Raw genomic sequence first — 12,293 nt, 5'->3', positions numbered from 1 at the left:
CATCTCTAGAACCCCCCTCCCTCCCCCAACCCCCCAAGAAATCTCTCACCTGGCTTCACATTGAGGCTCTGCTGAGGTGGTCAGACACTCAGCCATCATATCCATAATATGATGACTTCTAGGCTGACAGCATCTGGTATTGGTCGAGGAATCGGTCAGCTCGACCCTGTGTCTGCCGTGTGCGGGGCTTCGATTCGACGGAATTCGACGCTGTCTGCTTATGCATGAAGCTTGTCCCCAAATAAGCCCACTCGATGCAGCTCCCACACATCCACGGCCATGGCCCAAGGCGTCTCGTACTCCTCGGGCATCCAGAGCTCTCCCGCTTGCAGGTACTTCCACCCACACCCTCGCGTACTCGCATGCCCAATCATGGGGGACCCTCGGGCCCTTGCAGCGAATGGAGGCAAGGAGGGTCCCCTCCGCCCTGGGTCCTTTGGCATCGAATATGGCCTTCCGCAAATGCCCATCTCCCGAGGCTGCTGTTATGTATGGAGGCATGGGAGGGACGGGCCACGACGTCGGCATGGGATCGGCATCGGCACCCCCAGTCCGTCAGCCTCCCAACGAGCTGTTGGTCTGGCAGATGCATCGCCTGTTCGCCATTTGGCTCCGGCTCAGCTCTTTCGGCAGTCCCGACAAGAGCGAGCGCCCTCGAGTGAGGTGGCCGTTATTTCTTCTACCTTTTACTGGTTCTAATTATTCCCATTGGAGGTGAATGGCCTGGGGCTGAACCTCCCCGCTTCCCCGATCAGCCCTATTCTTCGTGGCTGGGCTGTATTGTCCGACTCTACAGAGTACCTTACAGAGTACTTGGGAAAGTAGGGATACCATGGTACTTCTGACACACATACCCGCCCAGGTGCCTTCCAGGGGCCTCCCAGGTGCCTCGTCGTACAAACTCATCTGTGAGCAGTAACTGGTGTCACAGTTGCACCGCCCCGCCTTGATGCGCATGGGGGACCAACAACGGCCGAGCACCACCACATGCACCCGAGTTTAGGTGCAGTTGCATGTTGCGTGTGCATCCCCTGGGCCCTTTGCCTACAGGCAGCTTTCTGTTCTCTCTCTTTTCCTCGTTTTCATCCTCTACAACGTGTTTTGTGACGGGAACTGGGCCAGGTCAATCTTCGTTGCTTGCCTCAGCTTCGGTTCCTCCCCTCCCAGCGTCAGGCTAAGCGACCACCTAGCTACTTAGAACCCTGGCTCAAGGGTCTGTCTCGGATACGACGTCCCCTCTTTGCGGCCGATAACGATTCCCGACATTTCTCCTAGGCCGAACGCGAGGTCGAACGCCCGGCCAGACCCTCTCCTCGCGACTGGGAAGCTCTTCTACCGGATCGCGCTAAGATGAAGCTCTTCCGCTACTCACCAGGCGCCGTCTCGCTTGCCGTCGCCCTGTGGGCCATTTCGGGCGCTGGGGCGGCCGAGTTTAGGCGGTTGGACGGCGTCCACAGGATTGAGAAGAAAGTCGTGTTTACGCAGCGCGCAATGCTACTCGCGCGGGATAAGGAATCGGGTGCCTGTGGCACGGGCATGCAACTCTGCCCATCAAGCCTAGATGGCGGTTGCTGCCCAGACAATTACGACTGCGCCAAGGAGAGCTGCTATGCGACAACAAAAGGGCCGTCCACCTGCGGAACCAAGGTCGGATGGTATGCTTGCCAACCAGTATACGGAGGTGAGACGCATAGTTCATCTAGCCCTCATTCAGCATTGACATTTGTTAGGTGGTTGCTGCCCTGATGGCCTCTTGTGCGAGACGGCGGGTAACTGCATTCCGCCGTCTGGGGTGTCGTATACATATACCTGCCCCGCAAGCCATCGTCTTTGCCCATCATCTATGGGCTACGGGTGCTGTCCTACTAACATGGGCTGCGCCCGGAACCAGTGTTATTCCACGGAGGCGACAACAATAACCACCGAGATGGCAGTCACAGCAACGGAGGATGGTGATACCAGGACTTATACCACGAAGACAACAACTGTGAAAGAGCCTGACATGCCAACAAAGCTCCCCGATGTAGACGTTGGCGCCGAAGGCGAGCAGCAGGTTCTCAAGTACTTCCCCTCCTCTGTTCCCAAAGAGACAGACATGGCCTCAAGCGACAGCGACGACGACGATGACGACGAAGGCGGGGGCGGGGGCGGCGGCCTCTCGAAGGGGCAGCTGGCTGGTATTGTCACCGGAGCTGTTGCCTTCCTCATTCTGGTCATTGTCGTTGCCTTCATCATCATTCGTCACCTCAACAAGGTCGTCGCCGCCGTAGGCACACCCAACAAGTCCGCCTCGTCTCGCGCCCGGCCCGGCATGAAGCAGTATAAACACACCGATTCCGAAGTTGATGCTCTCAGCGTGGACCCGCTCATGTTGAACCCACGATCTGCGCATCGACGACAGGGTTCCGCGGCAGACGTTGCCAGCTCGACTGATGAGACGCCCTCCAGCTTCGCCGGTGGATACCATCCCGTCAGCACAGCCAACAGTAGGCATACGAGCTGGGACGGAGCTGGCAATATTGGGAGCTATTTTGATGGTATTCCTGCCCGGAACGCACGATTCAGCGTGCAATCCAGCGGTGCGGGCTCAACCCCGCCGAACCGCTCCAGCCCCGACCCCCAAGGAGGCGCATATACGCATGTGCGCCACTGGAGCAACGCATCAGACGAATCCACCGAGGGCACAAATCCCATCCCGAACACGCTCCTCACGGAGCTCGAGGCCACATCCGTCGTTCCGGAGCTGCCCGGCTCGCCCGGCACCACCGCCATGGGCTCCCCGACCGAGGACCAGCGTCGGCGCTCGAATAGTTCAGTATCCATTTCGAGCGTCATGGTGGGCCCACCGCCCGGGACGCACCAGCGTATGAGGAGTGGAACTGCACGGGGGAATGAGCTGGGCATTGTGGACGAGGAGATCCACGGGTTCCATGGGCCCCAGGATCGGATGGCGGGTCAGACAGGAGCTCACCAGCCGTCACCAGGGGGCCCATAGTTCGAGGATATGGTGATTACTATTACATTTCTTTTCTCTCTCTCTCTCTCTGGTTGTGTTCTTTTCTACTATTACTTGCACATATACGGAAACATCTATAGCATGCATCAATCCGGTAGCATGGCTAGCGAAGCCGGAGTCTGGCTAGGGGTGTCCTTGGGTGTATTATGATATCCGATGTCTGGAATTGAATCTATCAACGATCATCATTTTATCAACCTGTCATATTTATTATTATATCCGTTATTGTTGAGCCGGGGGTTTCATATAACTTAATAATCATAGTGGCATCAGACAAACAGCCACTGCAGCCCCTGTTGTTGACTTGTCGGCCATACAAGGAGTGCCTCTAGTGATAATTGACCGGCGAGATTCCATTCCGAAGAGAATCCATGTTTAGACTACTGTGCGGAGCGTACCAGAGCACAAATCCTATTCCCCTTCCTATAGGCTCGATGAACTCGGAGTTAGAATCGTGGGAATTTTACGAAGTATTATCATACGTCTGGGGAGATGCAAATAAGAGTACTCACCTATCTGTCAACGGACGCAGACTGAACATAAACGCCAGTCTGGGGTGAGCTCAACGCTACCTCCAACGACCCTACGTCAAGTAGTCTCCCTAGATCAGCGCCATCTGAATTAGCTAGAAAGATGACTGCGTGAAGTAGTTTTAGTTACAAGCTATGGTTACTACATATAGACGATCCACAAAGTCTTATTCTGGCTTGGGGGGGGGGGGCTTAACCCCCTCATCCGTAAGGACGGCCTATGCCCATATTGGAGGTCTTTCAAAAGTTTTGTGGGCGGCAATCCGTGAGATGGCTGGATGTCTCTGGGCGATCCCTTGAAGAGCCAGCGGTTCGGGCGACTGTAGTCGAACCAGTTCCGATCTATGGCGAATTGTCGATGCCCATTGATTTCCATCTATGAGGCTTATATTCTTCTGGGAGAAACTTTGGGAATAACGGCCAATAGCGCCGTGACCATGAGAACAGCATTTATGAACCATGATGTCTTCATGAATTGCTGGACAATGCATCAGGGCTGGAAAGACAACAAACCCTTGTCCGCAGAAGAACTTTTGCGGCGTATCCTCCGCTTGCTTCTTGCCCTTAGGGGGAGGTTTCTATGCCCGGATGGGCGAGCGCTTCTCTACGGGATTCTCGGCATGGTAGGTGACCCGGAGCTTCCAATCCACCAGCGATATCTATAGTTTGACTATGAGAAGATCCCCGCCATTGTGTTTCGAGATCTCGCCATGTTTTTCATAGAATCTGGAAGCCTTGGATATCATGGTGGGCGACCGTGTGAGCTTTGACACTCCAGAATACCCCGGGAAGCCTTCGTGGGTGCCAACATAAAACTCCTATACAATCTATTCACGCAGGCTCTATCCGCTACTACATATTTTAGCTGAGGGAGAGAATGCAGAGCCACGGAACTCTGTGACGGCGGACTATCGATTTAGCGATGACCACAACACCCTATATGTAAAGGGCTCGGCCATAGGCAACATAGTCGTCCTTGGATCGCTACCATCCTACGACGCAAACAGCTCTCTAAGAAAACTAGAAGACTATAAGAGGGCAATGATGGAGCTACTGGCTATTTAGGAGACCATGATATCCCACCAGCTATCACTACATTCCCTATACACATCCGAGGACGACGCCATTCTTGCCTTTCGGAAGACACTTTTTCGCTCTGAGGAATCAGAAGCACGAAGTGCAATTGCAGATGAAGGCTGTAAACGACTCCTTCTCTACCATCTGGTGGTCTATGAAGAAGATGAAAAAAGATGTGGAAGTTGAATTAGACAGGTTCGCATTCTTCAAGTGGCGAGACATGTATGACATGGTCCCATACTGCCTGTCGGGAGGATACTTTGGCATCTTTGACGAGAGTACGTATGTATTCTCTCGAGACTATGGCGTTAAGGCCTTCAATGCTGTGTAAGCTTCTGGATAGTTGTGAATAGCTCGCCAAAGCTTCCCAAGGCCTCATCTGGGGAGGGCCTCAGCCGGCTGACCCGATGGATGCGACGAGTATCTAACTTGGGGAGCAGATCTAAGGCTCCCATGGCCGGGTGGGTACTAGTTCAAGTAGTGTTACGGTGATCCAGGTGAGTCTATTAAAAGAGAAATGTAAGGCATGCACGGCTGCCCACGTGCATCCGCCCATGGGGAATCGCCTCCAGCCGCACCAACGTTGTTCGATGGCAGTCCAACCTGCGTGATACGTGGGATACGTACCTCACGCAGTCTTGACACTTCAGGCACTATCCGTAACTGAAATAGAGACAGGAGACGTGAGGAAAGTAGGGGGCCTGAAAATTTTACAACGACATACACGCTTGGCCCTGCTGGTAAAGACCGATGCCGATCTTTCACACCGTTGCTTCAAAGGGTGCAGAGGTTGGTAGTGAGCAGGGGATCCGCCCCTTGTCGAAACGAAGACACAGGGCGTGCCACCTCTGAGATCCCATCGAAAAAAACCACAGCGGCGCGGAAAGATGCGGTATGTGTCAAGGTGGTCAACTGAACTTCGTCGTGGAGTTCTGCTCAACTACCATACGCTTCCGGGCGGGCATGCCATATATGCTCCCGGATCACGCAAAGCTGTGCCATGTCACAGATTTTTGTCTTATTGGCCTAGAATTGCAAAGAGTAAAGATGGTTGGGTCTACACATGTAAGTGCAAAGCCCTCCCGAGGGTTGTTACTATGATTGTGTAGCAGCTAAAAACAACATGGTTTGCTATAATGACACGGCTAGTGGTAGTTGACATGTTCTGGCAATTGTGAGCAGCTTTGTGATAGTCGGACAGAAGACTTCTCGAAGTCTTCTGGAAAACGGCACCGGGTATTCGAGGGAGGGGAGCGGACCCTGTATCACGCCTGGTTTAATATAAGCTTGCTAGCTCGGTGGGCGAATGCAACCCTATGAGTGTGATCACTGCGCAAGGACCAACTCCAACACGAAACTTTGTGAACGACAGGGAATAGGCCATCCCAAAAGGGTCCCGGCGGGCGCTTCGACACAGACCAAGATGAAGTCACGGCAGTTATAACCGGGCAAGCCACTGTCTCTGATAAATCATGATGCTGGCCCAGACCTGAAAGAATGATGAACATTGTGGAACGATGCCCTGTTGAGTAACACGGATGGTGTGTCCCGGCAGCTTTCTCCATGATTTAGGAGTTTCCTTCACTCTTACCTAGCGTTCTCTACTTCGCATAGTCAATTTTTTTTTCTTAAGGAAGTAAAATGTCTGCTTGTGCTGGCTTCAACTCCAGAGCACCGTGATGAGAGGAAGTATAAGATCCCGATATGCCTTCCAAATGATGAAAAGGACACACTTGCCCCGGACCCCACATCGTTGCAGCCCGGTCCAGATTGATCACACCACTAGTGAGGCCAGTGTCTGCCTCCACATCTGCACGTTCTCTAGCATGGCATCGCCTAGACATCAAAGACATGTGCCTGGAGGCGCAGGAGCGAGCCACTGCCCGGTTATATTTCCCTACTATCTTTCAGTCGAAAGTGTGGGGTAAATCGAAGTCGAGTCTGCGACGAGTGTTCGATCTTGCCCCCCCCCCAAGCGACCAGCGTCGTAAAGCAAATCCTAGATTGGCAAATGTCCAGGCAGCCGTCAAATGGTCCTTGGAGCGCCCCAGTCCATTTTCTGGATGATGATCTTGGGAGTTCTCCCTGTTTCTTGATCCATGATCTTCATCCACCGCCTTTTGAGCTGGCCGGCTCCTTTTTCGTACTGTACTGAGGATTCGATACTCATGGATCTGGGACCAAACTCTTTCAAAGTCGCGGTAGGGACTTGCTGACTTGCTCATCACTGAGTCATCAGCGCACTTCTCAGTTGCACAACGTCTGACGCCATGCCAGGGTGGCAGGACGCACTATGATTGGTGCGGTTGGAGAGACCAGATGGTGCAGAGAGCTAGCACTGTAAGAAGAACTGGGGACCATGTGGAGCAACGGCGGCAGGACGTCCGGAGAACACTCTCGGGCGGCGGCTTAATGCGTATGCGGGGTCGGGCATGGACCTTGAATCCTTGAATGGTCCCATGGGGTATACGATTGGGGGGCGGTGATTGGAAGGCCGGTCAAGCCAGGACAGTCGAAGGTTGCGGTTGGATGGGGTATAATACCGATTGGGCGGCGTACGAATCGGACGAACTGTCGGATTAAGCTGGGGGGTTCCATAGCGGACGGGAGTTGGGAGGCGATGGATGGATGGCGTGGTGGTGGACCTTGGATGGTGGATGGTGGATCTTCAGGGTCACGATGGTCGAGGCGAAGAAATTCTAGGTTCCAAGATTCCAAGGTTGCGACGGCCATTGGCAAGGGCGGCGTTATTACGAGCGTAGCGGGATGCAGGAAGGCGGTACTGCGGTCTTCCAGGCTGCTATTGCCAGGTTAGTGGTGGTGGCCCACGATTCTTCATATTCCCCATCTCCCTCCCCGCCTGTCATCGTATTCGATTCCCCAGTCCTTTAGCAGTTTCACCTTGCCAGCCTCCTGACGCATCCATTTGCTATTACATCGGCCGTTGCAAGGCCTCGACTCGACCTGACCAACAACCCTCCCAAACTGTTAATAAGGCCGAACTACCGCAGACCGCCCTCACTACACCGAGCGATGGGCCGGTAAGACGGTTCATTGCAAGATACGAAAGTCGACGCCAACAATCACAGAGTGGTACAGACAGGCACAATGCTTCTCTACACGCGGCTGGCACCGCCAAAAGTCCCCAAGAAACGTTCCCGAGCAGGTGAGTTGACGGCTAGGCTCGTGATCCCTTGTCTCGTCCCTCGGTGCTCCGCTGCGTTGCGCCGACCTCGGCTGCATTGCACTGGCGCCTCCCAGACCCCTTCTGCACCACGACTCGATGCCGTTCCGCGATAATTCAGGTTGCTAACCTTGAGCTTTTCTACCGGTCACAGGATGCAACTACTGGTGAGTCAATTCACTGCGTCCATCCCCCAGTTGCAATTGACTTGGACCCGCTGACTCCCTCTCTAGCAAAGAAAAGGTACGCACTAGACCCATACGAGCCAGCGTCAGACCTTCAACCTCACACTGCAACAGAAGAAGAAATGTGACGAGAGCCGCCCCCAGTGTTCCCGCTGCCGCGAGCGCGACCAGGACTGCGTTTATGAGGCCATCAAACCCCGTCAGCGCCGCAAGCGCGAGCACCTTTCTATTGACACAGCATGCTCCCCTTCGGATGCAGGCCTCTCCATCAACGAATGGCAGCAACAGCTACATCAGGATTGGGCTGAGAATAAGCATGTGGAAGATGGAGTGTCTTCTGTGCTTGGCGACGAAGCCTCGGGGCATATCCCCCTGTCAGCGGCGACCATCGCCAGCGATCTTGATTCCATGCTCCCGTGGACGCCAGCAGATGTCACCGTCTTCACTCCCATGACCCCCATGTCCTCGGCTACTTTTGACATGCATAGCATCGACGGTCTTTCGACCGCCTACGACGATTCCTGCGATCAGGATGGACAGGATGACGTTGAAGAGATCATCCGCCAAGACTATCTCACCTCGGTACCTAGCTCTGTTAATGGATCCTTTGCCCTCACCCGCCGCCGACAGTTCGATCAGCAGAAACAGCCGCCGTCTCCTTGCCTCGAGTTCTGCGCTCCCGCCTTTGCTGAGTTTACCGAGCGCAAGAACCGCCGCCACCTGGTGGACCACTTTTGCAATGTGCTCTCCCACCTCATAGTCTTCCGAGAGGAGAACGGCAATCCCTTCCAGCAGCTTGTCTTGCCCCTTTCTCATGGCAGTCCTGCTGTCATGGACGCCATCTATGCCCTCGCCAGCGCACACCTTGAGTTTCGCGGGGTCGAAAATGTCGAGAAAAGCGAGCACTTTCATGGCAAAGCTATTCAGGAGCTGGCACGTCTCATTGAGAAGGGGGGAAATGAGAACCGTAATGAGCTTCTCGCGGCCATCATGCTGCTCGTATACTACGAAGTAGTAAGTCAGATGAGTCCTGTATGCTATACACACGAAACTAACATGCCAAAGCTGGTTCAAAAAGGGCGGTCCAATATTGTAGATGGACACCTCAAAGGCGCCATGACCATCATGAGCAACCAAGCGCCTAGCACCGATCCGACAGGCGTTTTCCTGGAACGAGTAGGTTTTCAAACTAGCCGAAACTTGCTTAATCTAACCTTTACTAGGCTTACAGGTTTTACGACGTCATCGCAGCACTTTCCTTTGGAACAGCACCTCTGTCAGCAGCACCTGGGCGTGGTTCCCTCTCGCCACTCCCTCCCCTCGACTCACGAGGAGCCACCTCGCCGGTGGGCAGCGTCGACACGCTGCTAGGCATGGCGACGACTCTCTGGCCCATCATCCACCGCCTCTCCAACCTCGTCGGCGTCAAGGAGGAACTCGACATGGCCATGGCTCAAGGTCAAATCTCCAAGTCGGCCGTCCTGCGCACCGAACTCGAGACGACGGCCTCTGCGATCCAGGTTGCGTTGAATCACTGGCAGCCTATACTCCCCGCCGATGGGTCCATGACGCCCGCCGAGGAGGGTCGGCTACAGAGCATCCTCAACAATGCCCTCGCCTACCGCCATTCAGCATTCGTCTACCTCTACCGTACTATATACGGGCACACTCGCTCTAACAGTCTTGTCCAGCACCACACGCATCTAAGCTTGACGCACTGCATCGGGACTGCCACAGGCGAGGGTCCCATGAGCGCACTCTTGTGGCCGCTCTTTGTTGCGGCGTGTGAGGCAACGAGTTTGGAGGATAGGGACCTGGCAAAGCAGACGTTTGTGGCCATTGACCGCGTTCAGGGTATGGCCAACATTGAGCGCGCGTGGTGCATTGTCCAGGAAGTGTGGCGTCGCGCGGACGAGGTCGGCGAGGAGAAAGGGGAACGACTTCTTCGCGAGGCAAAGGAGCGCGAGATACGAGAGAGTGCAAGAGCACGAGTCAAAGGCGGAGGAGATTTGTGGAGGAGAGTGAGTAGGGAGATGGGGGTGACAATCGTATTTGGGTGATGAAACACAAAACCCAACGGATCGAGAAGAGAATTGCGGGCCATGGCGGCGTGCTCAATAGGTATGGCGCAACGAGCCTTATGTGAAAAGACATAGGTCGCAAAGGACCAGTCCGGCCAGATGAGGACGATCCTCTTTTCAGCATGTCGGCCTAAGCGCAAAGGTAGACCAGAACGCACATCAACAGCAACGGGCTCTTACTGGGGCTCTCGTGCTCGCGCCAGAGGCCTTGTCGGCACACCATCCTGACCGGTCCGTGGTATACGGTGGCCCTCATCCATCCAAGGGACCGAGCCGCGGCCCCACGCCGATCTAGAATCACTGTTAGGATCAACGGGAGAAGGCGGTACTCTAGTTGATGGGCCTTGACTTCCAAAGCTGGAGGATGGCGCTAGTTTTGAGGACGACGGGATGGTCGTTGGGCTTGGCAGAAGCACAAGCATAAGGAAAACACAGTGATTCTCGCCGGTTTGTGGAGCAATATGTCCTCGGGGTCGGCTTCGAGATGGACAGGTTGAGGAGCGTGATACTGGCCTAGGCCGTACTGGTAAAGCTCAGGCAGATAAGACTTATTTGAGACTTGAGATACTATTTTTCCCGTGCAGGGCGCCTGTTCTCGAAAGCATCATCAGTATTGCAACAGGGTTATTATATAGTAGAGAACAAGTGAAGTGGCTACATTATCTTGACAGGCAACACCAGCAAGCTCGGAGATTGGGACTCTACTGTGTACTCGTATCTATAGGTCCACCAGACAGACAGACATGCAGAGACCCATCGTGGGACGTGCTCTTTTGGTAGACGCATTGCATCGTTGATGACTTGTGCATACTCGTACTGCTGGCACACAGTAACCTGTCCTATACAGGCTGGTGATTTGTACTATGTATTAATACACGGCAATACCGTGTAGCAACTCCTGATTCAATAGTTGGGCTGGCATCTGGGTGGGTCAGAAACCAGATGGATCATGGGATGGATGGATACCCCGGAGAGCACCCCGTAGTACCCGAAACCCCAGAGGTGGCACTCCGTAATTTATTCCTCATCTATCCCTCGTATGCAGCAGGTTATTTCTCGGGAATTTCCCTCTGTGTTTATTTAGCTATTTGTCGCACATCTCACAGGGCATTCCCTGGTATCTTATACCAGGGGCAACAATATGTCAAGCCTTGGCTTTATTTTATTCGGCACTTCCCTGGTGTGCCCACTCGAGCATCCAAAGCAGTGGCAGCAGACAGGATCCCCATTCCGCCCTATGGCAGGACATTGTAAGTCCCACTCTTGGTGACAGAGAGTCGGAGAGGCCGGAGAGTCTAAAGGGTGGAGGAGACCAGCAGATACCAGAACGACGTAACACAACCACATGGCGAAAGAGCGGGCACTGCGGGTTGAGAATCCGCAACGGATATCCGTCAGCAGAGCCGGTTGGCGATCTCGTCTCCACTGCCCCCCCAGATCATCAATGGATTCGACGAGTTGGACTTTAGAGGGTGTGTGGCACCTTGGCCAGGGTGATGGCTAATAAGGCCTGTTTCCTGCATACTGTGCCGCCTTCTCCAGACTCCGTACGGAGTAGCCGCTCATCAACATAGTAATCATTTTCGGGCTCCAAGTTCCTGTGTGTGGGGAAGTGTCACAATAGGACACGTCCAAGGGGGGTCGGGCCCTTATGGGATAGAATGGCTGGCTAATAAGAAGCTTGGACAATACGGGATAATGTCACGACTCACCGTCACCATCACCGGGGCGGACGACTCAACCCCTACTACATACTGAGACCAGCAATCCTTCGAACTGGCCACGGATGCTTTGCCAACCTTCGAAGACAGGAGCGAGTGCCGTCATGTCAGACCAGAGTCGCAAGCCATGTCCCCCGGTACTCGTCGGTATTCGAGTCACATTTGCCCGGGACGCAGCCGGACCAACCCAGCAACCCCAGAGGCCAAAGAAGCATGGATCGCATGATCGGTGGTAAGTTAGAGTGCATCAGGGAAGTGATACATGTAGACTGTATCCATATGGTTGCCTTTGTTCTGGAAGACTGCGAATGGGGTTGACGCTGACATGCATGCAGGATGATGCGCCTGACCTGATCAGTCCATCCCCGCATTCATCCCATGTGAGCGTCTGGGGTATTAGGATAGATGGATAGCAGAGACGCGCGGCTGCTGACAGTTGTCTGTGGCCTCGCAAAAGTAACAAGAGGACGATGTGATGGTGTTTTCGAGGGGGGGGGGG

At 54.3% G+C, this 12,293-nt stretch overlaps 2 protein-coding genes across 2 annotated transcripts; both read left to right on the top strand.

The window, feature by feature from the left end:
* Positions 1–448: 448 nt before the first annotated feature.
* Positions 449–2,995, top strand: ACO1O0_006659 (uncharacterized protein; the record flags this gene model as incomplete). The annotated part of the gene is made up of 3 exons (XM_083196042.1): positions 449–658; positions 1,276–1,681; positions 2,028–2,995. 3 exons carry the CDS (start codon positions 449–451, stop codon positions 2,993–2,995), a joined length of 1,584 nt encoding a protein of 527 aa, XP_083049058.1.
* A 4,661-nt stretch (positions 2,996–7,656) lies between these two features.
* Positions 7,657–10,052, top strand: ACO1O0_006658 (transcription factor domain-containing protein; the record flags this gene model as incomplete). The annotated part of the gene is made up of 5 exons (XM_083196041.1): positions 7,657–7,664; positions 7,723–7,789; positions 8,077–9,006; positions 9,058–9,168; positions 9,216–10,052. 5 exons carry the CDS (start codon positions 7,657–7,659, stop codon positions 10,050–10,052), a joined length of 1,953 nt encoding a protein of 650 aa, XP_083049057.1.
* Between the last annotated feature and the right edge of the window lie 2,241 nt (positions 10,053–12,293).

Source organism: Amphichorda felina, assembly GCF_050947745.1.
Source record: "Amphichorda felina strain 45539 chromosome Unknown scaffold_6, whole genome shotgun sequence".
Classification (NCBI taxonomy): domain Eukaryota; kingdom Fungi; phylum Ascomycota; class Sordariomycetes; order Hypocreales; family Bionectriaceae; genus Amphichorda; species Amphichorda felina.
The sequence above is the reverse complement of the archived record's forward strand: the minus strand, read 5'-3'. Positions and strand labels throughout refer to the sequence as shown.